Source organism: Penicillium daleae (genome assembly GCF_028827525.1).
Source record: "Penicillium daleae strain IBT 16125 chromosome Unknown utg000009l_segment0_segment0, whole genome shotgun sequence".
In the NCBI taxonomy this organism is placed as follows: domain Eukaryota; kingdom Fungi; phylum Ascomycota; class Eurotiomycetes; order Eurotiales; family Aspergillaceae; genus Penicillium; species Penicillium daleae.
The window spans coordinates 88,306-114,591 of record NW_026623157.1 but is presented as its reverse complement, the minus strand read 5'-3'; the positions used below and the strand labels follow the sequence as shown (position 1 = coordinate 114,591).

Sequence of the window (26,286 nt, the reverse complement as noted above, 5' to 3'; positions counted from 1 at the left end):
TAAGGTGAAGGGGGGGGGGGGTTGGTTTCGGTATTCTCTGTTGTGGCCTCGCACGCCAGGCTACGCGCTCGCGCCGCACTTTCTCCGTCTTCATCAGTCGGCTACCGTAGGTTGACCTTCGAGACCATCTCCGATAATTGATTGTTTGCGTCGGTGACTAGGGTGATAAGGGCCTGCCAATCCTGGAGGTGCGGCTTCGTAAGCGACGTCAACACTAGGGTTGCTCACAACGATCGTGGTATGAACTTTCTACGGCGACATCTGGATACAAGGGAGCATCGTCCTGACGTACGAGATAGCCTCCAACTCCACCCCTAGCTGAGCGTATCGAGCGTTGACACGTCGTCCTTGCCGACCTTCTGGTTCGACTAGATAATGTTGATTTGATTAATGCGAACAACTAGCCCTGCTCTATCCAAACCATTGCGGGACGCTGACACTGGTTCAAGATTCTCATGAAGTGGTTGGTACAATCATGATCCTAGAGAACCCGCTGTCAGTTATTTCACTGTCGAGACTTCTAGATGTCTCTGAGAGGTTTATCCATACTCGGCTAAACTCATCACACCCGGTTTTGACTGTGCCAGATGATAAGACTTCGTCAGTACGGCTCTTTCATCCGTCATTTCGGGATTTTATTCTTAATCCGGAAATCCGCAAGAAAACCCCCTTTTGGGTGGATAAAAAAGCGAGACACTGCAAGTTGACTAAACAATGCCTTCGTATGTGTCATAATCTGCGAAGAAATATCTGTGGACTACCTAGTGATGGAACTCAACGTACAGAGGTTAATCAACTCACTATCGATCGCAACCTTCCTTGGGGCTTACAGAGCGCCTGTCGATACTGGGTAAATCATCTGATACAATGCACCGACTTAATTGGAATGATGCATGATGCGTTGTTATTTCTTCAGAGGCATTTTTTGAACTGGGTCGAAGCAATGAGCTTACTGGGTCTTACGTCGGAAATACTAGGTATTCTTGATCGCTTCCAAATGGCTATATCGGGAAGTTCCCAAGATAATCAGACATGACTCACACTGACAGCATTAGAGCAATGAGTCTTCCCCAATTTCGGATTTCCTTCACGACGCGAGGCGATTTATCCTGAAAAACCGCCAGATGGTTGATCAAGCGCCTCATCAGATTTACTGCGCAGGACTTATATTTGCACCCCGAACGGCAATAGTCCGTAAACAATTCAAACAAGAGATTCCGACTTGGATATGCCAGTCACCACGAGTTGAAGAAACGTAGGGCCCAGAACTACAGACGCTCGAAGACCATTCGTCTTCAGTTGAGTCAGTGGCCTTCTCGCCCGACGGCCGGCTCCTGGCGTCCGGCTCCTTGGATAAAACAATATGCCTCTGGGATCCGGCGACAGGTGTGCTTATACAAACCTGGAATGCTAAAAAATAGTCACTATGGTCGAATTGTGCGACGACGGTTTATATCTCCAAATCAACTCCGGCTTGAACGCATCAGGGAGGATTTCCTTTATCGGGTTTTCCATATAAATTTTGGTTTCCTCTCCTTCCTCTATTTTCTTATCTCTTTATAAAAAAAAAGCCTGGGAGAAGAGGAGAATTATTACGGCTCTAACCTGCTCATAGAATATTCCATAATGCTCTAGTCATCTGGCAGATTGTCTAGGAACTAGGTGCGAGGCGGCCCTCTCCACATGATTTGCATAGACCCACTATTGGCTGCTTCTATGGAACTCCATTGAAGACTCGTACATACACACACATACACAAAGAGAGAGAGTGTGTGTGTGTGTGCTTCATTTACCCTGGCCCCTCACCAAAGGTAATATGCAGGCTATCTTAACTAGATATATCTCCACTCGTACATGTCGTATTCCACTTCCTAAGCGAACCTGGGGCCTCGCCGAGGCCTGTCGTGGCCTAGTAGCCACGGGTATAGTTATGCTGCCCTCATTGCGCGCGGCTCTGAAACCTTTGTGATGCTTCGGCAAAGTCCAAGACCGCTTCCACGATGTGACGGTCCACATGTGGTGACGTTTGATGCCTGGTTTGATGCCTGCAGCCGCAGGCATCCATCATGTATTTAGATTGTCCTCTCGCACTCTCTCCTTCTTTCCTTCCCTATGCTTAGTTTTTTCGTCAAATGCTACTACGTTGGTTGATGTCTGTCTCTTCGTAACTGAGCGTAACACCCGGTCTTAGTTCTCGAAGCACTGTCGAGCATACCGCGTCCCTCTTCTCCCGGTCCTCCTAATAAGGCTGATATGCTGTTGAACGCGTCACCTATTTTCCTTCGTAGATCCCTCCGTAAATCCCTCAACCTGGGACAGTCCAGTAGAACATAAATCACGCTCTGTCGCTCCTTATAGGCGCAACGGTCGTCGTCACGGAAGCGGAAAGTCTTCGCATATGTTGATAACCAGCAGTACCCACTTCGCAGTTGTGTGAGTAGATAGGCTCGGCTCCTAGGTAAGGATCCATAAAGCCGTCGCGTGTACTTGGCTGGCAAGGTGTGGTCGATCTAGCGTAGGTGGCTGCTAGTCTTTGCTGCCTTCCATTCCTTCTCCTATTGAGCCTGGATTCCTTGCCGGATATGTGTCCGTTCGCGTGATAGTAGGGGACTGAACGGATGTGTTTTGCCCGGTACGGCTGCCTCCTTAACTAGCCGGTCAGCGATGTTATTTTTAGATATTTCATAGTGTCCTGGTATCCACTGTAGTCGGATTGCTATAGTATAGGTCAGAGCGTTTTGGCCAGCTTGGAGAATGGCGTGGATGATCTGTTGGCCCTACGTATTTCCAGGGTTCTAGATGATCTGTATTGCCGACATGCTGTTACTAAGGATAATGGCCGTTCGCACGCGCGTCTATAACTTTCTCTAGCGCCGGAGAGCGACTTTATGGATAAGGTTGATGGCGTATAGGATACTAATTGCTCCTTAGCGTGGACGGACCACCGGTCTATAGTGCTAACCTAGATCTATATACTCTCTGTTGTCCGTAGTAATTTATTGAGTACGATTGCTGCGGCCCCTAAATGACCTTGCCGGCCGGAGGCGTCTAAGTATACTACAACGTCCGAGTTAGATCGTATCACCTCCGCTCGTCCTAGTGCGAGTTCTCTATCTAGTTCAATCTCGATTCTAGAAAACGTCTCACGCCTCTATGTAGGTAGCGGCGTTGGGTCGATTATCTTAATTTTAGATAACCGATCTAGATCTATCGTTTTTAACGCTTCTGCTAGTAGGAAACGGGCAAACGACCTAAGATTATTTTGTCTCCGGTAAGCTCGACGTAGCGCGCTCTATAAAGGATATTTCTAGGTTAAGGTATAGAGTCTTATAATGGTAGTTTGTGTACGTTGGCGTAGGCGAAGGGAGGTGTAAGGGGGTAGGACTCTCTTAACAAAATCGAAATTAAGAAGAGATCTAAGGGTCAGGTAGAGGAAAATGGCTACAGAGTTACGAGTATAGAATATTGGTTGTTTAGATAGTGAAGAGGTAGTAACTAGAGTGTGCATTCAAACATCAACTGAATCTTGAGGATCTTCTCAAGACCCTTCGCACAGGATCTTTTATCCTCAAGATCTTCTAAATACATGACGTAGTTGACTGGATCAATCGGCAAGCAGAGGCCTTCTGAAAGGCCCTCTAATGACTTGGTGCGAAACGAAGAAGGTTCGTATGACACCCTTGATAAAGGTCCTCGAGATGAGCTCGAACAGTGGGGGTTTTGACGGGGTTCCCACAGGGCCCTATTAAAAGATCCTTTCAGAGAGAAAGTAAACTTGCCGGGAACCTCCCTATCCTTTTCCTTCACAGTAGGTTAGTAGAATGTATCCGTGCCCTTTGGCCCACCCACCGCTGGGAAGCGCTGTGGGTGGGCCAAAGGGCACGGATATACCTCTACATCTAGGGTCGCCGTTGCAACCGTTCGAAAGGCGGATAGGACCCAGATGAGTGCTACCCGCTGAACGGTGGGTACGTATGGGAGATAGGTCTTATCTCTAAGGGGGTTATATTAGATCGTCGACGTATAGTCGATGAGCGGTGTAACGCACGCTTCGTAGACCTGTCTTATTTACTCTAGACGTAGATGTTACCGATACGTGTAAGTGCGTGGGGATAACTGGTTAACTGGGTTGTTTTTTTGGATGCTTCGGACATTTCCGCTTTGGGAAGTTTGCCAGGAAGATGCCTGAGGCTGGTCGCTCATAAAAGGCTCAGCTCACATCACCGTAGTTTTTTCTTTCTTCTCTCCTTAGACTTGATTCCTTCGTTGAATGCGACCATGTTGATTAGATATCTTGGTGCCTGAGTTCAACAATTACCGTTCATAACACAAGGAAGTGTTTAATTCAAAGCAGCTGATTATGATCCCCGAGGTGATAAAAACTATGAACCTAGAAAGACTGGACGAGCCAGAGACGATCGACCTAAGAGTACGACAACATGGTGAGCCGAGTCCTTTACGGAGATAACGGTTGTCGGACCGGGAGACAGTAACTTTATACAGTATAGGAGTTGCTAGTAAAATACTGTCAGCATATACCATATGCGTGTGGATCCATTGGTACGCATTGACCATAAGGATGCAATCCGATCTACACAATAGATCTGCACACCAAGATCCTTTGCTTTTTGTATTGATCCTCAACGATCGCATTGATTATCCTTCTTCAGAAGGAAAATCAAAGAGTATCCCAACATTTCTACTTTCCTTCTTGTTGATTGAATTTCCCCATCATGTTATAAGACCCTTATGTTTTATGAGTGAAAAGGAACAAGTTTGAATTCTCTTCTGATCCGAGACTGAATATCGTACGCACCTAGTCAAATTGCTCAACTCTGATATTGCCGGTCGCATACGAATTGCTTCCTTCACATCGCTCTATATTCACTCTTCACCCATCACGTTGTGACATATTGATTTGTGTGCAGAATATCCTTCTGTCCACTATCTTTATGCAGACCGCATAACATTCCAACAGATCCTATAGTAGGTAGAGTTATATTCCAGAAGTTTTTAACATATAGCCCCTCTTCTTGCGATTATATAATATTCTACCGGCTCGATCTCTCTAATATAGCTAAATTTATTAACTCCTACTAATAAGTATCGCCGAGACTGTTAAGGATAGGGATTAATCGGTTTAAGTAAATTTGGTACATACAAAAACTAGTGGCCACTATTCGACATTAGTAGTCAAAGATAGTGACTTAGGGTCGTTAAGGACCCTTCACTAGAGAGGTTGAATTAACATAAATTGCTGGCTTGCGATATAGATCCGTGACTCTATAACCTGAAGGATTAAATAACCGTTAATCTTCTTAATTGGCAATCTTCTATCTAGGTCATGCTGGTAGAGCTTTCTAGCTAGGGAGATTAGATCTTCTGATACTAGCTACGGGAAGATAATAATAGCCTATTTTGCCTATTCGTAATATTCAAGACAAGTATCGTATTACTAAAAGTTTATCCGTATATCCTCTAGATAGACTATGTGTTTAAGAAGAATCGATTTAAGATACTACTTCTAGATATTATAGGAATCTTATATACTAGTAAGTATAGTCTTTTATACATATAATATAACACTTACCTCCTATTACTTATAATTATGGTACATCTGGGCTATACATTCTACGCTAGCTTTATATTCCGAGGAGATTAGTAAAAGCTATTATTTACATTCGCTCTCCGCTACCTCCGCGAGATATACGAGACTAAATTAATTAGGAATAGCTACCTATTGATAATTTTTACGGATAAAGACGACGCTAATATTAATACGATTCGCGCGGTCTTTCTAGAGGAAAATTCGATACTCTGCCTCTAGTACTCCGTATATTACGATATTAAGAAATATACTCGCCCTCTTATTACTAAGTAGCTTTCCTCCACTAATAAGGTTTTCGATAATATTAAAGAAGAGGCAGAAGACTGGTAGAAACTCATAGTCTCATAGAGAAGCGCTAGAATCGTATTAGGTAGGAATCTAGATATTGGAACGTAGTGTGCTTCCTGACTCTCATATTAGTTAGTTAACTAGTGTAGTGGGGGAACCGATGATAGGTGGTTGGCTGCCTGGTAGGCTAGGCAACGAATTCCTTGCTGGCTTGGCTGTATTGATTTCTTCTGATTTGGCTTGCTTTCTGGCTCCTCTTCTATCTTGTTTGTTTGATCTTTTTCTATAGTATCGTGCCCTAAAATCTTTCTTAAGCTCATAAATAGACCTAGTATAATATGTCTAATAACTAGACAGCCTAAGACCATATAATTAGCGTTGAGTGTCGAGATGTAAAGTTATGAAATGTCGTACTTAGTATGGTTCTGGGGTGATCGGGTCGGCCGGGAATTACGTTATTATCGCATTCAAGTTTCTCGCATAAGCAAAGGGACCAGAATCTCACAGGGTAAAGCACGATAGCACTGGCTACGTCTGCTCCGGTCGGGGATCAAGCAGCAGAGCTAACTGCTACTCAAAGGTCAATTCAATTGAGAAAGAACAAAGGAGGAAGAAGATCACGGGAAGAAATGACGAAAGTACGGAACTCGATCCACACTTTACAAGGTCTTCTACGGTCTAGTCTGTATTTTGCCCTTTCCTCTTCTAGTCTAGCTTGTAACATTTTTCTTGCAGGTGGATAGTTAATGTAACGTGTCCTCTATTGAGACCGCATGGCACTTTATCTGTGCTTTACTAAGCTTAAAGACTTCCATTTTTCACAACATACCACGCTTATCATCCGCTCAAAACCATTTCCTCGTCCAAATACCGCCAGTGTCCTATCAGCTAAAATGACTGACGACGAAACACAACACGTCGCAGATCTTGATGCTGTGCTGTCTACGTTTCAGATGTTTCTGGACGGCATTCGGGACCGGGATAAAGATCGCATGCTCTCTTTTGTGTTGCCGACAGGGGGTGCCACGCTCTCACGCCCCCCCAACACTTTGATTCTTACCTTGACTGAGGTTGTTGAACGAATCCCGTTTGATGAATTAGCTGGGACTCTCGAAGAAGTTATATATGATCCGGAAGTAAAGATCGACCACGATATTGCAATGATCTGGGCGCCATATAAATTCTACATCGACGGGGAGATCCATCACGTGGGCACGAATATCGTATCTTTGTTAAAACGAGAGGGTGTGTGGAAAATCAGCTGTGTAGCTGATAACAGTCGACAGCCTTCGCCGAAGTAAGGGAATCAGAGATTGCGAACTTCGCAGGGAACACGCACATTTGTTTTGTATTATTACCTGGTTCATTCAATATATGGTATTATTGTGACCCTCTTCTGCTGACCCTGGGTTCTTGAACCGGGTCACATAGCCGGTCTTTGTGGTGCCGATTCCTGCATTTGTGTACCTTGGGTTTTGGGAGTTTCAGCAACGCGGTTCGAATATAGGTGTAGGCTGTCACGGTGCGAATCTACCGTCCGAATCTCTCGCTGTTGGTTCCGTGGTTATCTTAAGTATCAAGACAGGAGCGTTGGATGCTGATTGTAACGCAATTCTGATCTTCCTCTCGTCGTTGGGTATTCACCTCAGGGGCCAGATTGGGCGCGTTACCTGCCATGATAGCCCATGATCTTGCCAGGGCCGCCAATGGCAGGCTTTTGATCAGCGCTCGCAGCGTCTGCACTTCCTCATTGAGCCTCTCGTTCCAGGCCAGCAACACATTTTAATCCAGCTTGATATCCAACAGCTCCGCTTTGGTGATTCGACGAGTGTGGTTTGGTGGATGATGGTATCTTTCAGGCCGTCGATGAGTCGACCCAGCTCCCAGCCGGAAAGGAAGTTTGTTATCAAATGAGAATTTGTGTATGAGAAAGATTACAGTGGGCTTCCGGCATTTGAGCGCGTGGTAGTTAGTGTTTTCGAAATGCTTAATGATTCAAGGCGAAATAGAAGGAAATGATAGATAGGGCTGAATCAGCGCCACGACTAGGCTAGTGCAACTGATTTTATCTTCGTGGGCTATGTAGTAGGGAAATGTACAGTACGGCAAGACTTCACTAATTCCTCTATATTAGTGATATATCAGCCTAGTCCTTTGTACACCGCCTCTAGTCGTTGAGAAACGCATTCACATCAAGCCCTTTCACGATCCCTACCACCCTCTTGATCGGTCGTTTTCGCGTGGAAATTGACCCATCTGCAGTTTGAAAGATCGTTATGAATAGGCGGTATTGTTTTGGCAACTGGTGCGACTCGATGGTGAAATAACCATAATATGTCCAGCGTTGCGTATTTTGCTAATGCTTAAGGCTTTATGAATCGTATTCATCCCAAAGATCGGTGCTTTTCGCCATCAGGGCTCTGTAAGTCTGCCAGAAATAGCGAATGCGTCGCGTGATATCTTGCAAAAGAGAATTCATGGTGATGGTGCTGGTTTAACGATGTAGTGACTTATAGTATAGTCGTATAAGTACCAGAATAGTTCCAGTGCGTATATCGAGTGATCTTTTTCAACACGAAATCTGAATAGGCGTATCCACATATATAGCCTAACTAGTTAACTAGTTAGTTCAATGCAGTATTATGTAAGCACATTTGGTCTCGAGTGGTCGCTTGAATAATAATCAAGGGTTTTTCGCCCCAGCACACTGCGGAAGGTGCAGACCCATGGTTTTCCTCTCCTGTTGATTGGTCTCCATGGATCCACTCTACTTAACTTCCAAAAACAGTAATCCCATTTCTCCCTCGTTGGAACTTGAACGTTAATAATATAGTTGTGCCTGGACCCTTGGCTTGCCCATTCATGATGTAATAATAGATTTTTGGTTCTCTTCTATTGCCTTTGCTCCCCGACACTGCAACCAAGCCCACGGCTCTTCACATCTGTACATAGACAATTCTCTTTCTTTCAAAAAGATCTCCGACAAATTTTTTACCAGAATGCTCCTTCAATTTTAGAAAGTCTCAAATATGGGGCGAAGTTCTTACTATCATTTATTATACCATGGCTCTCATCCTTCTCCTTAGCCTCATCCAAACCACTGTCATCCAAACTGTTAAGATTAGTATAAGGCGCTGGGAGCTAAGATGTTTGCGACGACTCGGTTTATACACCAGTAACATGGTAGATCAGTGTGATCCCAAATATTCTGTTCCAGAAGATAAGCCAACACATGAACCAGTGCGCCTCAAAGCGATATTCATTCATCTTGTCAAGTCTTGCGGGCCTATCGAGGTAAATCGCGCATCGCTAAGCAAGTCTGGCTTTATTTACAATCTAAATTTCGCATTTGTGACAGAAACAGTTAAAAACGACATTGTTGAAGCCTCGAATTGGCGGTTTATTAGCCAGCAGAGCAAACCAAGAATGTCCCAGATTAAAGCGGAGATTAAAGGGTGCTAGGGAATCTATTTTCGACTCTTACTCTATGATAGTCTACTAAAATGCGAAATTCTCCCACCACTCCTATGAAATAGCCTAGTCTGAATGGACATCTAGGGATTACTATACTGCAGCAACATGGACCTGCCACGTCATTAACAGCCCTCTCCAGCCACACCAGCATGCCGGGAATGTCCCATTGCACTCCCTTTATGGGATCTAAAGACTCCAATGCACCACTCGGGGAAAGTATAAAAACCTTGCTCTGGATTTCTACATACGGCCTGTCTCAAAAGTCACTGATTAAGGGTTTTCGACATAACCCTAAACATGCCAACCGAATATTGTCAAAGCCGCAAAGGGCAGGATAATACGAATACAGCACATAATGGCTAGGGATTTCATAGACAAAGCCAAGGGCAGAGATTCAAGTTTCTTAACGGTCACATAAACTGCACTTTGGGAGTGCACAATAAGCTCTCCACTATTTCTCAGACGGGGTTACGAAAGAGCAGTTGGACTAGCTGCCTTGGGAATTCAATCTCAAGAAAAATAGAACCGAAAATTGTTTAGTGAGTGACATCAACCGTCAAGGGGCTCCTGCTAATATAGACATCAACTGGAATATTGCATGCACTGACATTTAGCCTAAATTAAAAGTGTATTAGAATTCTAGTTAAACGAAACCACTACCATACTGTAACATAGTGAAGCGAGACAAAGATGTTGAATGTCGTCTAGAATTGCAAGTATATCCTCAGATTCACAGCCCACATGTAAGTTCTAGATGAAGATACAAATTTGATATCAACAAGATGCCGAAAAGCGCTCTATGTCAAATATCATGGCATGCTCTCCACGTTTGCTGATATGAGAAACAATCATCCATTTGTCCATTTGGCACGTTCAGTTGGAGTCCAGGGCGAAACGGTTGAGCCACTTGAACTGAGTCAATCCAGACTCAATATCCGAGACAAACTGAGAATCAATGCTTCCGGCGTAATACACACCAGGGACGCTGGAAGCAATGCCGGCCATCTTCAAGGCCAAGTTACCAGAGCCAAGAGCGGCCACGGTCTTTCCGTACTTGAATGCATCCACAAGGATCATGGTGGGACGGCCAGCAGGGAACAGGCTCGAGTACGAAGACACAACCTTTGGCATGTCGGTGGTGCTCTTAGGCTGGTAGGTGAACGAAGCTTGAGAGAACAGATCTTGAACGCCATCGGCGACAATAATGGCATCGTAAAGAGAGCCATCGGTGGCGGAGTAGGTGGCATTAGCGCCCATCAAGGTTTCGGCGATGATGGTGACATCAACCTGGGCGGGAGCCAGGCTCATGGCAAGTTGCATACCCTGGGCAAGGGACTCAGGGTAGGCATTGGAAGCGAGGAAACCAACCTGCAGACCAGAAATATTGTACAGAGTGTTGAAGGCGCTAACTCCGATAGTCTTGTTGTTGTGGTAGTACATAGGGTTAGGAGCAGGGCAAGGAATATCCAGGGCGGCACCAACACGGCAGGCGAGGTCATTGTCAATCATGTTCAGGTGGGTCACAACCGCCATCCGAACAGATACCTCGGGAACGTGCGAAACTTCGAAACGGAGACCATCCACGAGCATTTGCTGCTCCTCTGGAACAAGAGAGTTCCAGAACAGACGAGGTTGAGTGTAGAAGTCGTTGAAGGTAGGGCTTTGCTCACGTAGCAGGTAACCGCTGTAGTAACGGTCCGGGGAAGTGAAGAAACCGTTACCAACAGTCTGGTTGGCCTGCATGGGAGAGCCACCGTTCAGAGTGTTGGGAGTGTAAGCATACTGGTTGGTGAAAATGTTGGACTGCATGAAACCATCACGATTGTTGTTGTGAACAGGTCCACGAGGACGATTGATGGGAAGTTGCTCAAAATTGGCGGATCCGTGACGTTGGAGCTGAGTGTCGAGGTAGGAGTAAATACGACCTTGGAGAAGAGGATCCTCAGAGAAGTCGATACCACGAACGACGTGACCAGGCTGGAAGCCAACCTGCTCAGTCTCGGCGAAGTAGTTGACAACATTTCGGTTAAGCTGCATTTTTCCAAGCCAGGTAATAGGGACAACATCCTCGGGAACGAACTTGGTAGGGTCCAAGACATCGAAGCCGTAGGCCAAAGCGTCGGATTCAGGGATAATCTGGACACCAAGCTCGTATTCTGGGAAGTGGCCCTGGTCGATAGCATTGTACAGGTCCTGGCGATGGAAGTCGAAGTTCTTACCAGCAATAGCCTGGGCTTCTTCCCAAACCATGCTAACAACACCCTGCATACTCTTCCAGGTAATCTTGACATAGACAGACTCGCCAGCGTTGGTCACAAAGCGGTAAGTATGGACACCATGTCCATTAACGTGACGGAAAGAACGGGGGATGCCATGGCCGGTCATGAACCAAAGGACGGTGCCGAGCGCACTAGGCTGCGAGGAGAAGAAGTCATAGGCAGTAGTGTGGGCGGTACCACCCTGGGGGATCTCGGTCTGAGGCTCGGGCTTGATCGCATGGACCAAATCAGGAAATTGACTGGCATCCTGGATGAAGAAGGTGGGCACCGTCACTCCGACAATATCTGTTTGGTTCCAATCTGTTAACATGGAGAGCGTTCCAACTATGCGAAGGGCCTGGCTTACCGTAGTTGCCCTCATCAGTGTAGAACCGTGTGGCGAATCCGTGCATATCACGGACAGTGTCGGGACTTCCGCGGAATCCTTGAACTGTGGAGAATCGTACAAAAGTGTCGGTCTGCTTGCCTTCGGCGCTGAGGAAATCAGCCGCGGTGATGTTGGACCAATCGGCGTAAGAAGTGAAGGTTCCGTAGGCTCCCACTCCGCGGGCATGCACAACGCGTTCGGGAACCTGATAATAGTTAAACTTGTTGTCGTCGAATGATAAACATTAATCGACTTACACGCTCATGATCGAAGCGCTGAAGCTTCTGACGGAACATGAAGTCCTCCAAGGCAGTTGGCCCCCGGGTGCCGAACTTCAAACTCAGCTGGTCTTGGATCGGAGTACCCCAGTCGGTGGTCATGTAAACGTCCGAGTCGTTCCTGTACATAGACAAATCGACGGGAATACTACCGCTGGACATACTTGAAAAGGGACACTGCGCAGCAGCATAGCTGGCAGCGCCCAGCAAAAGTAGGGGGCTTCTCATTTCGTTGGCTCGAAAGGGTAAAACTAGAAGATGATATTGAGTAAGGATCACACCCTAGCTGGGAGGGAGATGGATGATGGCTCCCTTAAAAGCAACCACAGACTGGGAATTGTCAGCAGGTCCTCCGTTGCAGTTGCTGTGAGATGAGTGTTGTATGGAAGCTGAATTTCTTTCCGGTCTAAAATAGGCATGACTACTAGAGCATCAGACAATATTGACTTTGGAGTCGATGGAGACATTAGCACCGATACGGATTGAATGTATCCCTTTTGAGTATACAAACTGCATTTACCTGTTTAGGTTTAGAGGGACGGGTGACGTGACATATGACATCTCTGCTGAATGCGTAACAATAATAATGCAGATAATAGAAGCCCGCCACGTACCCTAGCCCGAAATGGTTACACGGACTGGGGATTCAGGGTACGTAAGGTCATAACTAATCGATTAGAGCTACTCTCTAACAGGACCTCCGTGGCAGTGAATCATTCTATCCAAGTTAAAATGCACAGCCTCTTGCCTGAGACAATTATGAAACCTCCCCATTTCTACTTCGCATCTCCCAATGATGCTTTGTAATCCTAGAAAGCTCGAGTTGACGTAGTCCTCGGGCGACTGGAACATCCGGCCATGAGGCACACCCACCCGGATGAAAAACCCAAGACTGGAAAGAAGCACAAATATCGACACCAACACCGTCAGTTTGGACAAAATATATTCAGGCAAAACCAAAGTCCCTCAGCTGCAAAGGATGCCGTGAAACCGCCGCAACGTCCTATCTAGGTAAGATGACAATACCCAATCGAGCTAGGGTCCCTGACTATGATTTATCATCACTTAGAACTCTTTCGCAGGTTAATGATTTGTAATCCTGCTGATGCTTTATAATTCTAACGATCTAGATAGAGAATTTTGTGGGACTTATCTATCTAGGGAGGGATCTTTAAGGGCAACAACGCGCTCGGCTGTGATTGGTGTTCTTGATTGGCCATGTGCCTTCAACTAATTGATCCATTAGAAGGCGTAAACGCAGCGAATTAGGACCAAGAGAGTAGGGGCTTGCACCAAGGTTATGGCCATCATCGCTCAGGCTCCTGGAAATCATGCCGCGCATTCGAATCAATCACCGTTGACCAGTAGCTTTTGTCTCCAGGAGTTAAGCTTTCTGGTAAGCTCGCGAGGGACTTGCCGGGAATAACTCGGGTGTCGGATAAGGCTCGTCATTAAAGTGCCGAGTAACCGGGGATTTCCATCCAATCGGATCGCACCTCAAGACCGTTTGTTTCCAAGCTTAAACTAAGCTTCTGCCTAGCGCACGAAGTAAATTTCCCGAGACAACCACTGGTCAGAAAGGCACACATTTACCCTGTTGGCTTTTTCAGATTTATACGTGACCCACCTTCCTATTTATATCGATCAGGTCTGCATGTACTAATTGTACGGAACGAGAAAGAGCAGAAGTTCGCACGCTTATCCTGCCGAGTGGTGGCGCTCCAATACCTAGGTAAACGAGTCTGCCTTTCCCTGGTTTGCTAATAAGCCCATTGATATCCGACGTCGTAAGCTACTGAGCTCAGAAATTACCCTCGGCAAACCATACTGAACTCTGCGAGATTTCTCCCAAGGGGTCTTGTCCGGGCTAGTGTCAATTGGAGCAAATTGGAGTAAAAAGTTTCGTTCAATTTCATGGTCCACCTTCCCCTTTGCGATATTTTCTCTGACTTCATGCTTGCGCGTAACTCTATCGCGCCTTTTGAAGACGCCGCTCCCGCCCTCCCCCTTTTTATCTCTCTATTCCCAAGTTCCTGATCTTCGAGCCTTCCCAAGTCTCACGTGCACGTCTTGATTTCCCGTAAGCGCGCCGGGTGTTGTCGAATATGTCAAAAATTTTCAGATGGGCATGTAGGTGCCTCCCTGGCTTTAGCATCATCGCACTGTTATGGCTGTCGTATGCAGCTCTGTGTCAGCCTCTGCCAGGCCATGCTCCAATCACTGGTCCCTCGTCTCTTGCACACCCTCCAGCTCACAGGCTGGACGGGCTGACTCTAAATCAAAAGCTATATATTGGTATATTCTTGTTCATCCACCTCAATGCGTTCTGGTTTGCCCTGCGACTCTGTTTTTCATTGTTTGTTATACTGCAAGAATGCAAGCGAGTACTGGAGCGGCGTCCTTCACTTGGTTCAAAACCGTTGAGTGACGTTGTGCAGGGTGCAGAAAGCAATCGGGCAGAGGAGATTCTTCTCAACGACATCGAAGCAAGCTCGCATCAACTGGAATCACACTCATTTCTCCCTGAGCAGGAAGTGATTCACGCAATTATTCTGCCAAATTACAAGGAAGACCTCGAAACTTTAAGAACAGCACTGCATGTACTAGCCAGTCACCCAAGAGCTTCAAGCCAATACGAGGTCAGTCTTCATTGAAGAGGTCGGATGAAACCGGCAGATGCAGCTATACTTACCATATCTTAGGTCTACCTGGCCATGGAGCAGAAAGAGACCGGAGCAATAAATAAGGCGACCGAATTGATCTCACAATTCGAGATGGTGTTTTCTTGTATTCAGGCGACATTTCATCCGTTCGGGGTGGTGGGTGAGATCGCTGGCAAAAGCTCAAATGTGGCTTATGCGGCTCGCCATATCATGAATGTACATGCAAGAGACGGGGACCCGGGTGTGATGGACACATTAATCACGGTAATTGACGGTATGTTGAAAGGAAACTTGGATAACATAGTATATAAACAGACTAACACTCTGTCTTTAGCGGATACCCACCTTTTGCAGGATTATTTTAGTGAGATTAGACGCCTTCACCTTGACGAAGAAGTTAGTCCCGAGCGAAGCTTCTATTCGTGTCCGATTATCTTCGATCGCAATTCGTTGCAAACTCCAGCTTTGGTGCGTTGTGCAGACTTGATGTGGGGGTTTGCTGGGATCTCAGCCATGTACCCAAGCTCGCCGATTTGCATTCCAACCTCCGTCTATACTTTGCCTTTAGCGCTAGCAAAAAGGGTTGGTGGCTGGGACAGTGATGCGTCTGCCATTGGTGAAGATATGCACATGCTTCTCAAGTGCTATTTTTCCATGAATGGCAACATTACCACACGCGTGGTTTATAGTGCGGCAAGCCAGTGCAACGTCTCCAGTCACGACATCATTGGCCGACCACGGACTATAGGCACACTTGTTGCCCGCTACCGCCAGGCGTTGCGTCACATGTGGGGCGCATTGGATACTGGATACGCCATTCAAAGAAGCTTTGGCAGCCTGAAGCGTCCCAGCTGGCGGCTTCTTTTCACCGGGAAGCATCTGGCACTGGTACACCTTCTTTGGGAGGCACACTTCTTGCCGTGCCATTTGGCAATCTGCCTTCTGATCACCTCTATTTATTCTGCATTGACGCCACCAGAGCTTATTCACCCTGATCTTCTGTTGGCGTTAAATTGGGCGGGGATCTTACGCGCCTCCTCTTTCATAATGATGAATATCTGCATCATTGTCTATGACCACTGGCACTATTTTTGCGTGAACACCCGTTCTCTGGATATGATGGACGCAGGAATTGTCGATGCGGGTTTTTCGTTCCGATACAGGTTCAGCCTTAGCAGTCTTGTTGACCGCATCATCTTCCCTGTGGCGGGAACTGTTTTCGGGCCCATTCCGGCTGTACAAGCTGTTATCTCACATTTTTGGACGGATAGACTTGAATATCAAGTGAGCCAGAAACCTACCTTCCTGGGCAACCCAGTTTGATTGGCAGGTGGAAATGTATTAGTAGATTTCCATTTTGTATATTTTCTTCCGTTGACGAAGTCTGTGATTGTTGAATTCCTTTCTTACACAATACTGAAGATAAAAATTGTTATTTAATCCGAGCTCATCAAATCATCACATATTTTGACGGGCAATATTTCTTACCTCTGCCCATCTAGAGAATGAGATAAACCTACAGTGACTGCAGGCGGATATAGAATGCGGATATAGCGCTATATCCGGACGTGGAGCGGATATTGAGCGCACGTGGGTATAGAGACTCCCGTTTCAAATGTATACCCGCATCCTCTTCGTTGAAACCCCCTAAGTTGTAGCTCTTTTTGATCGTCCGGCACCGCGGTATTGCGTATATGTTAGCTGCTGCGCGGATAGATTTGATGCGGCAATTTTGAATATCATGAAGGGCTGATAAAATCTTGCCCTCTTGATTGGCCGATTTCTGCGAAGATTCAGATCGAAATAGTAGTATGGTAGGTGGTTGAAGTTGGTGTGTAGGCAGGAAGACGCGATTTTGGATGGGGTGGCCCGGTCGGCCGTGAATTACGTTATACGCTCCCTCCCCGTACACTCTAACCCTATCGCCGGTATCGACGTCGTGCACGACGGCATACTAATTGTGTCCTATACTCTAGATAGACTTATCCGCGTTTAGGATACCTATAGTAGCCAGTGCTTAAGGACCCTTGTGCACGAAAGTATTCCACATACTACCTACGTTAAGTTCTCGCTAAACAGGAAATACATTCTGGCTTCGACTCTGGATAGCTGTATACGTATATAGAACTACGTTAAGAGCCGTATCATTAAGATATTCTAGGGCTACGTTAACAAAACATATATAGTCTATCGGGCTGTTTTAGCTACTATTGTGACGGATGTAGACGATCGGATGCCTAAGGAATGAGGCGGCAACTGGCTTCGTGATGTTTGCTTGGAGTTTCATGCGTGTCCGAAAATGGAAGTTTCCTGGAAGGATGCCTCAGGCAGGAGGGGGTATAAAGGACCCCCCACTACGCATCTTCTTCTTCTTCTTTTCCTTTTCCCTACATTTGATTCTTCGCAGATAGCACCGAATAGAGACTTCCGTCATCATCTCGCTTGGCTTGTAACAACTATAGCTCACGTAAAGCTGAGTACAACCCACCCTTAGCTTTTGCCGTTAGCGGCAGCGAAGATAGCGCAATTCTCTGCTAGGATATTATCAGCAAAAATATTGTCTAGCGTATCGAGGGTTATACTAACGTCGTTATTAGCGTTTATACGGGTAAGCTAAATATAAAGCAAATACTCGTGAGCTCTAGCCTTAACAAGACTATACGCGTATAGGAGGAAGCTCCTAAGGATAGAGACCGAGATAACCCCGGCGTGTCTCCCGTCGAAGCTATTACGGAAACTATTATTTATAATAGCGCTGCTGCTAACAACGATAAAGACGGTGACAACGAGATAACCGACGCTCCCTCCGAACCCTCTACTGAGACGATTGTTCTAGCGCATATAGAGGACGTGACGATAACATGGATCTCGGTGCTTTACTCTTTATTTTACAATTCTCGTATCTATATATGGCGGTCTATCTTGGTTTTTTTAGGACTGAAAATGCCCGGTGTTTAGAATCTGCGTGGAAGAAACACTAATGATTAGATGTATAGACTGGCCTTTTGGGCTTTGGCTTTCTTGCTCATAGCATAAACATATAACGGAGTCAACGTATGGTTCTAGCCTACTCATCTTTGATATCCTTATGCTTTAGCTTTCGTGCCTCTAAGTTTTACGGAACATGGGTATATCTTTTTTAAAATCTCTAAACTTTCGAGCAATAAATCGTAGACAAGTACTCAGCTTGACTGGGTCCATCTCTAGATGCGAGCAAAACAGAGATACTATGATCCTCAATTCAGTCCTTATGTCCCTAGAAGTAGGCCGTGAACATGCTCAAACTGTAAGGGCTCGTCTTCCACTTTTCGGTATCGAAGTTAGGTTGAAACAACTTTTTTGTCTTCTTTTTCCAATTGAAATCCTCGAACACGATTGCAACAGCCACACTCTGCCGTCCATGCCCCTAACCCTTCAGCTTATCTTGAGCTGTCGCTTTTTTGCTGCAACACTCATAGTTTCGACCACAGCAACCACCTCGTCCAACGCAGTCTTTAGCAAGCCAGTCACTAATCAAGTGCCAACTATGCCGGCTGCGAAGCGCCTTCTGACCGTTCCTTAGATCTACGAGAGGACAGTCTTCATGGATAATATAGAGCTTTATTTCAAGGCGCCAACACTTTCACATCAATGTTCCTAGTTCGTTGTTCATTGCCTGGACCTTTTTTTGTCTCCTGGACCAAGACAGATGTGGCTTGGTCAATTTCTTCTTTGACCACCTCTTCCCGCCAGACTGTCTGAGCTAGCTCTATGCTGACTTGAATGATTAATTGAGCCCAATTATTAAATTTGCCCCGTCGTCTTTTAGCCCTTTATTATATCCTCTTATACCTTTGTTCTTGGGCAACTCTCCATTCGTTCATGTCTGTAGGCCGTTGTGGCTCAATGCTTTCCGTGGGCGTCTTTTCAATTATTGCCGTTACGTCCGTGTCGGAGCTTCAGATTCCTTTGGACTCGTTCCTTTGGGATGGCTGGAAATCTTCGCGCAATGCGCCGCGAACACATTATTCGGTTGTCTCTGTTTACATCATGAGAACCAAGGGACTTGTGGGATTGAGAAAGGATAACTTTCATGCCTAGGCAATCAATGGCTTTGGAGACAGTTGATAACTCCGCTTCGAATTCTCTGCCAGAGTAAACCGAAATCGCCAAATATGGCTTAGCTTTGTCCATGGCGGTCTTAGGGGTATCATGACAGGATCATACCGACAAAGTCTACATTGACAGTTATCGCTACTATGATGAGGACCATTAATAAAATTCTCGCTGTCGGTCAACCCCCCCCACTAAACCTCCTTCCTTCCTGCCTGCGACTGCTCTCAATTTCCCCGCACCCACTCCCCCACTATCGGCATCCTCGACTTACCGAGACCGAGCATCACCAGGGTGCCTGTGCTGCGCTGCATCAATGCCCTCTCCCACAGTCTCTGAGTCACCCGGTCTCGTATCCTCGAGATGCCCCGTAATATTCTAACACCCGCAAAAACCATACAAACCCTGCGTCGGCTATGGTCGCTTTCATGCGTATTGGGGAGGTCAAGGAGGAAGGCTGGAGCTGGCGCCCTCTCTCTGGTGGTGAGCGTCCTCGGGTTCCCTCTCCGACTGTCCCAGGCTGAGAGATCAATCGTGCTCCTCGGGAATCCCCATACCGGTTCCAATCGGATCCACGTTGAAGAATCGACCCAACGGGCCCGATTTCAACATAGAATCGGCCAAAATGGGCGGGAGCTTCCTTCCTGCTGAGCAGCCCGGTTCCTAAGGCCAACAAAGGGCGTCCCCACAATTGGAACTAAATCAAATCTGGTAAGAGTATAGCCCCTTAGTGGACCCACTTTCAAACCTTGGCTTCCGCCCCACTTTAAAGTTACCTCTTCCTCACACCCCAGATCGGTGTCTCGGTGACCTGTTTGCTCAGGTTTGCTAGATCCACACCTGCTATCTAACCAAGGTTCGTGCAATCCCCCCGAAGCACAAATCTCTTAGATATCTAATAAACACCTAGATTAGGCAGTTAGGTATCCACGTTCTCCGCATTTGCTAGCGTTGACTTTTGGTGAGTGAGAGATCTAGAGCGGGGTAAGGAGTCACTAGATATCTGACAGTTATCGAAAATATTTTAGTTACAAATTCGACATTAAGAAGCCTAAATTCTTGGTGAATTGTAGCAACTTCTACCTGGATAATATCCCGACTGGTGTTCTGACCCTCCCTGAATACCAGAGGGTAAGTTATCAGATATTTCAGAGATATCTGGCAGACACTAATTAGGCTAGAACGAGAATCCAAACGATATGATCGTCTATGTTAGGAAGGTGTATTGTCGGGTTCGTTCCTGTTGAAATTTCGGTGGTGGAATAGTGGAACAAGGACACACTACTCCGGTCGGGATAGTGACCAAGCAGTAGAGCTAACTACTCTTGATCGTGCGGGGTAGAATATTGAACAGCAGGCAAGTCTACTCGATTCAACCATTCAAGGACGGGCGCTAAACAGCAGGCAGGTCTGCTCGGTATAACAAATCAATTCGGTGAGAAGGAAGAAAGAAGACTTGACAATCTAACAATCTTGCAATCTGGTCGTTCTAACTAGGAAACACAACAACTTTATATAACATAGTAGAAAACAGCATATTCAATGCGATTGTTGAAGATCACATTACCCCTCTTCTAGGCAACCACGCTTCTTGTATAGCCAGGAGATCCACACGCATACATACTAGCCAATGGCTCACATATATGCTATTAGTTCCTGACTGCGACTATCGCACGGTCAGTTAAGTGAGACAGCTATCTCATAGAAAACCTGTAGATAATCTGACTAGTTATTTTATAGGTGCCCTTCTAGAAGACCATTAGCCTGTGTGAGCACCTAAAATGAGTGTCATGGCGCAGCCAGCCAAGAGAGCGATACTATATATGTGGGATCCTGGGTCATATCCGCTGAGCCCGCATATAGTGATCTTTTTTGGCCTACGTTTGTTGTCATGTGGCCGGGGCGACTCCGTAACAATCAGCGTATATAAGTGCTAGTTTCAACCCTATCAAGGTAAAGGTAGGTGACCTTAGCAAGGCAGTTAAGGACGATACTCGCGCCGATACCCCGTAGCATGTCCCAACCGCGCTAATTAAGCAGCCTCTGCCGCTAAGTTGGTTAAAGAAGGGGGGCTGAGGTAAGGAGACAGGTATCTGATAGACGATTCGTAGTTATTCATACGCTTACTGTGCGGAAGGTAGGTCGGCCCGGGTTGGGGTAGAAAGAAGATAGTCCCTAAAGTGATTCGAAAATTGAATTTGTTGTTCCTTAAGCCTAAAAGTATGTAAGCTTTATGAGAAGTTCTTGCACACGCCACATGTGCACTAACTCCGGTAAGCCAGGCACCTGATGCAACCGAGAGCCGCACTAAATCGCGATCACCACGAAAGCTACTAACAAGAAAATCCAGGAAAGAACATATGCAAATTACTAGACGACGCTGATCCGAACAACCATTTCGCAAAGGAAAAACAATTCTATTTAAAAACCATCCTGCAAAACCCATATCACTCAATAAACTCCCAGGGTTTTCTATTTAGATCGGCTATGTGGAGACCGTTAGGGCTCACCGCCCTCGACCCTTGTGATATATCATCATCCAGATAGCCTTCTATTCTTCTCTTCTTCCCTCTCGAAATCAACTTCTTTTTTCGGTTTCTTTCGTTCCTTTGTAGATCGTCAGATCTAAAGGCTACGCCACCTCGTCGACATGAGAAGCTTGAGCAACAGGAACCTCGACCCCCTTTTCTTCGTGGAGAAACTCGGCGAGATGGCGCTTGGGCAATTTCTGTGCCACGGAAACTGTATCGAAGATGGACGTCGAAGATTCAAAAATTTGATCAATCTCTTCCAGTGATCGTTGCGAGGTTTCGGGGAAGAAGAAATAAATGGTTGGCACAAATGCGGCGTTCAGGCAGAAGTAGACAAGGAAGTATCTCCAGCCGATAGCGTTAAAGGCAACTGGGGTAACTTCAGCGACGAGGAAGTTAAATAACCAAGAAACAGCAGTAGACAGTCCACAAACAGCAGCTCGCAGATGAGTAGGCGCAATCTCGCTGGCGTATAGGAAGGGAATGCCGAGGAATCCCAGGACGTAGACAAAAAGGTAAAGGAATGAGAAGAAAACGGCAGCTTTGAGAGCAATCTTGTTGTCCGGGTTCGAGGTGAGGCCGGCCATGCAGGCGAAGCAAATACTCATCCCAGTTGCACTATACAGCATCAGCCTGCGTCGGCCAAATCTGTCCACTGTATAAGCACAACAGAATGCGCCCAGAATCAGGCAAAACTGGGATGCAGCCGCCAGGATACTGGCTTGTGTGGGGCTGAAGCCCAGCTCGTTCTGATAAATCGATGGGGCATAGTATGTAATAGAATTAATGCCGGACATTTGAAGGAAAACTTGGGCAAGTGCGGCAAGAACCACGCGATGGAATGTTCGTTGTGGCCCCATTTTAAACATGGCGCCGATGCTGCCTTTGCTAGAGCGCTCGATGGAGAGTTGAATGTCCTGGATCTCTTGGTTCACGGTCTCCCCGTGCGGATCCTCATCGTACAACAGGCCGAGAATCTCTCGCGCTTCTTCCCAGCGACCTTTTTGCTCAACCAACGAGGACTCTCCGGTAGCTGGTAGATGCCGGAGCAAACCAAAATTGCCAGGAACACAGTAAAAATCAATGTGAAACGCCACGAGACTGAGCTTGGCTGCGTGTAGCTCATCCCAAAAGCAACCCACAAAGCCAGTGCTATACCGGATCCACAGAAGATACCGAAGGCAGACACATGCTCACCCCGATTTTCAGCCTTTGAGACTTCTGACTGCCAGACAGAGATGGTGGCAATCAGTCCGCCAGTTCCGAGTCCCAAGACAATTCGGCCAATAATGAACTGCTCAAACGCAAAAGAGGACGCCTGTAAGACAGCCCCAATGGCTTGAACAATACTAGCGATGAAGATAGTCTTCCGACGACCCAAAGCGTCGCCGAGAAAAGTGCAGCCTAAAGCTCCAAACACACCGAAGAGCGTATACATGGCGACCACGGTGCCTATGCAAAATCAGTTCTTGTATCTCACGCGCTTGCTGGATAGCTTACCCTCGATCGTTGCATTGTATGCCTTCAAGGAGCCCGTTGTCGTCAGGGTATCCATTCGGGGAAATTGTTTATTAAAGGAAAGGTCGGCGAGTACACCACCAGTAGACGCTTGATTGTAACCGAAGATCATTACACCAAAGCAGGCCTCAGCCCAAATGGCCGTGTGCAACTTGGAGCCTCGAAGTCCCCAGAACGGCGCCATTATGCCGTCTCTGAGCTCTGTAGATAATGCTATGACGACAAGAGGGAGGATGAGACGGACGACAAGAGAAATGACAAGAGAGACAACAAACACAGTTGAGCTATTCGAGTGTGTGGGGGGCTTATAAGGAGCCAGAGTCTCCATCCGGGGAATCTCCATCCGGGGAGTCTCCCATCCGGGGAGTCTCCCATCTGGGGAGTCTCCCATCTGGCGAGTTTCCCATCTGGGGAGTTTCCCATCTGGGGATATGCATATGCATGTCTCGTGATCTCAGCCCCATCGCCCCACTCGAATGCTGACATCGCCCCACTCCAATGCTGACATCGCCCCACTCGAATGCCGAAAGACGAGCCAGGAGTCGAGCGGGTTGCTGGACAAGCTTTTCCCCTTGAACTCTATTTCTAATGCCATCGGATCCGACCATCGGTTCCGATATTTAGTATGGAGAACCCCGGACGAACAGTCTCCAATGTCTGTTCCACGTGGCTAAGTTGCATGAGTCGATCACTCCGTTATCGGCCGGACTCGGGTGCTGTCGTTCCGCGACAATCGGGGCTTTGACGGGGGTTGTCCTTCCGCTTCCCCCCCCAAACCCAAAAAAAACCAAGTCCGGATCCACTTTCGGACGATGGCCGTCCGTGATTGAAAATTCTCTTCCTTGGCTGACGGAGAATGAATATCCGGCCCTGTAAGTACGATCACACAAGGCTGGCGGGAGATATCGTCAGGTGACTCGAAATTGTTCAATCCCTGCCCATGCTGGGTGGATTTGCCTCGGAAAAAATGGACGCCACATCCCGCTTGGCAGTGTACTCGTTGCCGATCACCGACGTATGCATGAGCTACATACTTTTCATAAAGACCCTTCACCGAGCTCTTTTTTGTTACCTTTTAACATAGATCACCACTATCATCTTGGGTGTTCCCATCTTCTAATCATTTTGCTCAACCATTACCTGAAGTCTTTCCACTTCTTCGACCCCGATGACCCCCAGACTACGCGGTTACGTCGATGTTCTCGTCGTCGGCGGCGGAAATGCCGGATTCTGCGCTGCAATCTCTGCCGCCGAGTCGGGTGCTAAGCGCGTGGTGATCATTGACAGCTGTCCAGAGGACTGGGTGGGCGGAAACAGCTATTTCACCGCTGGTGCATTCCGTATAGCCCACGATGGATTGACCGACCTCCTTCCTATCGTCAACAATGTTGACCAAGCAACCGCCAAAAAGATTGATATGGCCCCGTACACTGCTACTCATTTCATGAATGACATCCAACGTGTTACCTCCGGCCGGACTGATCCTAAGTTGTCGCAAACCTTGGTTCGGGAGTCAAATGCAGCAATCAAGTGGCTTGCTCGACACGGTATACGATTTCAGCTCTCGTTCAACAGACAGGCGTATGAGGTGAATGGACGGATTCAGTTTTGGGGAGGACTGGCTTTGAAGACCGACAACGGCGGCAAGGGCCTCATTGAAGATCACCGCAAAGCCGCTCAACGGTTGGGCATTGAGGTCTACTTCTCTCATACTGCGAGTGCCCTCGACGCCGACCCCGTCACCAACGCTGTGCGCGGTGTCGAGATCATTTTGCCAAACGGCGAGAAAGAGCGCTTTAAGACCGGTGCAGTAATTCTTGCGGCAGGTGGCTTCGAGGCCAACCCGAGAATGCGCGCCCAGTACCTCGGTCCGAACTGGGATGTTGCTAAGGTGCGAGGAACGCCATACAACCAGGGTGGATGTTTGGAACTTGCCATGCGTGATGTCTCGGCGAAGCAAGCGGGCAATTGGTCAGGTTGCCATTCTGTAGCCTGGGATGCTAATGCTCCTGCTCATGAAGGCGATCGAGCTATTTCCAACGAATTCACCAAATCAGGATACCCTATGGGTATTATGGTGAACCGAAACGGCGAGCGATTTGTTGATGAGGGAGTTGACATGCGAAACTATACATATGCGATCTTCGGCAAAGCCATTCTTGCTCAACCTGGCAGTTTCGCTTTCCAGATCTGGGACTCTCAGACTATTCCCTGGTTGCGTGCCGAAGAGTACCGGGACGGAATTGTGGAGAAAATCACCGCCTCGACACTCTCTGAGCTGGCAGATAAGTGTGCCGAACGAGGCCTTGCCAGCCGTGACAGGTTGCTGAACACAATTGAAGAATTCAACGATGCAGTGGAACAGCACCGAAAGGAGAACCCTGGGGTTACTTGGAACCCTGCTGTCAAGGACGGATTATCCACGCAATCTCGAACTTCGCGTCTCCCTCTTGCGAAGTCTAACTGGGCAACGACCATCAGCAAGGGGCCTTTCCTCGCCGTCAGAGTCACCTGTGGCGTGACATTCACCTTTGGTGGCTTGGCTGTTGACCCAGAGACTGCAGCAGTGGTCTCAACAACAAACAAGACTGTCCCTAATCTGTACTGTGTGGGTGAAATGCTAGGTGGCATATTCTATGATAACTATCCTGGAGGCAGTGGTCTTACCTCTGGAGCAGTCTTTGGCCGCAGAGCAGGCAAGGCAGCCGCTGCGAAGGCTGCTTCATCATTGGCGGTTGCTCGGCTGTGAGCAAAAAGAATCCCATCATTACTCTAGTATCCTAGCGTTGGATACGTTCTGCTTCAAAACCCTTGCTTGCAAATATCTGTTCCTGTCACATTTTGTGTACACTATTTCGGCCATGTCTTACTGTTATCTTTCTTTCCTAAGCTATTCATACCCCTAGTCATGTTGCTTAGATGTATTCTTCAATAAACTCAGATCTCACTTCTATTACTTATTACCTTTTCGGGACAAGGAGAAAGGCACGACTGATTGCCAAAGTAGATGATCTTAACATTAGGTCGTGTCCGTATGGTAATAGGACTCAGATTTCAAATATGAAGGGATCCTGGACAGAAGAAACTGCGAAGCATTTTGGGCAAATTACAGACTCTAGCGCTGATCAATATTCTTAATTAATCTCATTGATCTATCCTTCCTAGAACAGGTTCCTGCTTCAGGGCCG

At 47.0% G+C, this 26,286-nt stretch overlaps 5 protein-coding genes across 5 annotated transcripts; 3 read left to right on the top strand and 2 right to left on the bottom strand.

The window, feature by feature from the left end:
* Window positions 1-475: 475 nt before the first annotated feature.
* Window positions 476-1,478, top strand: N7458_011263 (uncharacterized protein; the record flags this gene model as incomplete). The annotated part of the gene is made up of 4 exons (XM_056914645.1): window positions 476-963; window positions 1,058-1,127; window positions 1,192-1,386; window positions 1,422-1,478. 4 exons carry the CDS (start codon window positions 476-478, stop codon window positions 1,476-1,478), a joined length of 810 nt encoding a protein of 269 aa, XP_056759399.1.
* An 8,765-nt stretch (window positions 1,479-10,243) lies between these two features.
* Window positions 10,244-12,522, bottom strand: N7458_011262 (uncharacterized protein; the record flags this gene model as incomplete). The annotated part of the gene is made up of 3 exons (XM_056914644.1): window positions 10,244-11,934; window positions 11,996-12,221; window positions 12,274-12,522. 3 exons carry the CDS (start codon window positions 12,520-12,522, stop codon window positions 10,244-10,246), a joined length of 2,166 nt encoding a protein of 721 aa, XP_056759398.1.
* A 2,486-nt stretch (window positions 12,523-15,008) lies between these two features.
* Window positions 15,009-16,280, top strand: N7458_011261 (glycosyltransferase family 2 protein; the record flags this gene model as incomplete). Its single annotated transcript, XM_056914643.1, has 2 exons — window positions 15,009-15,231; window positions 15,292-16,280. 2 exons carry the CDS (start codon window positions 15,009-15,011, stop codon window positions 16,278-16,280), a joined length of 1,212 nt encoding a protein of 403 aa, XP_056759397.1.
* Window positions 16,281-21,681: 5,401 nt separating this feature from the next.
* N7458_011260 (uncharacterized protein) lies at window positions 21,682-23,282 on the bottom strand (the record flags this gene model as incomplete). Its single annotated transcript, XM_056914642.1, has 3 exons — window positions 21,682-22,613; window positions 22,739-23,032; window positions 23,081-23,282. 3 exons carry the CDS (start codon window positions 23,280-23,282, stop codon window positions 21,682-21,684), a joined length of 1,428 nt encoding a protein of 475 aa, XP_056759396.1.
* A 984-nt stretch (window positions 23,283-24,266) lies between these two features.
* Window positions 24,267-25,847, top strand: N7458_011259 (FAD binding domain-containing protein; the record flags this gene model as incomplete). Its single annotated transcript, XM_056914641.1, has 1 exon — window positions 24,267-25,847. The coding sequence occupies one exon, from the start codon at window positions 24,267-24,269 to the stop codon at window positions 25,845-25,847; it is 1,581 nt and encodes a 526-aa protein (XP_056759395.1).
* Between the last annotated feature and the right edge of the window lie 439 nt (window positions 25,848-26,286).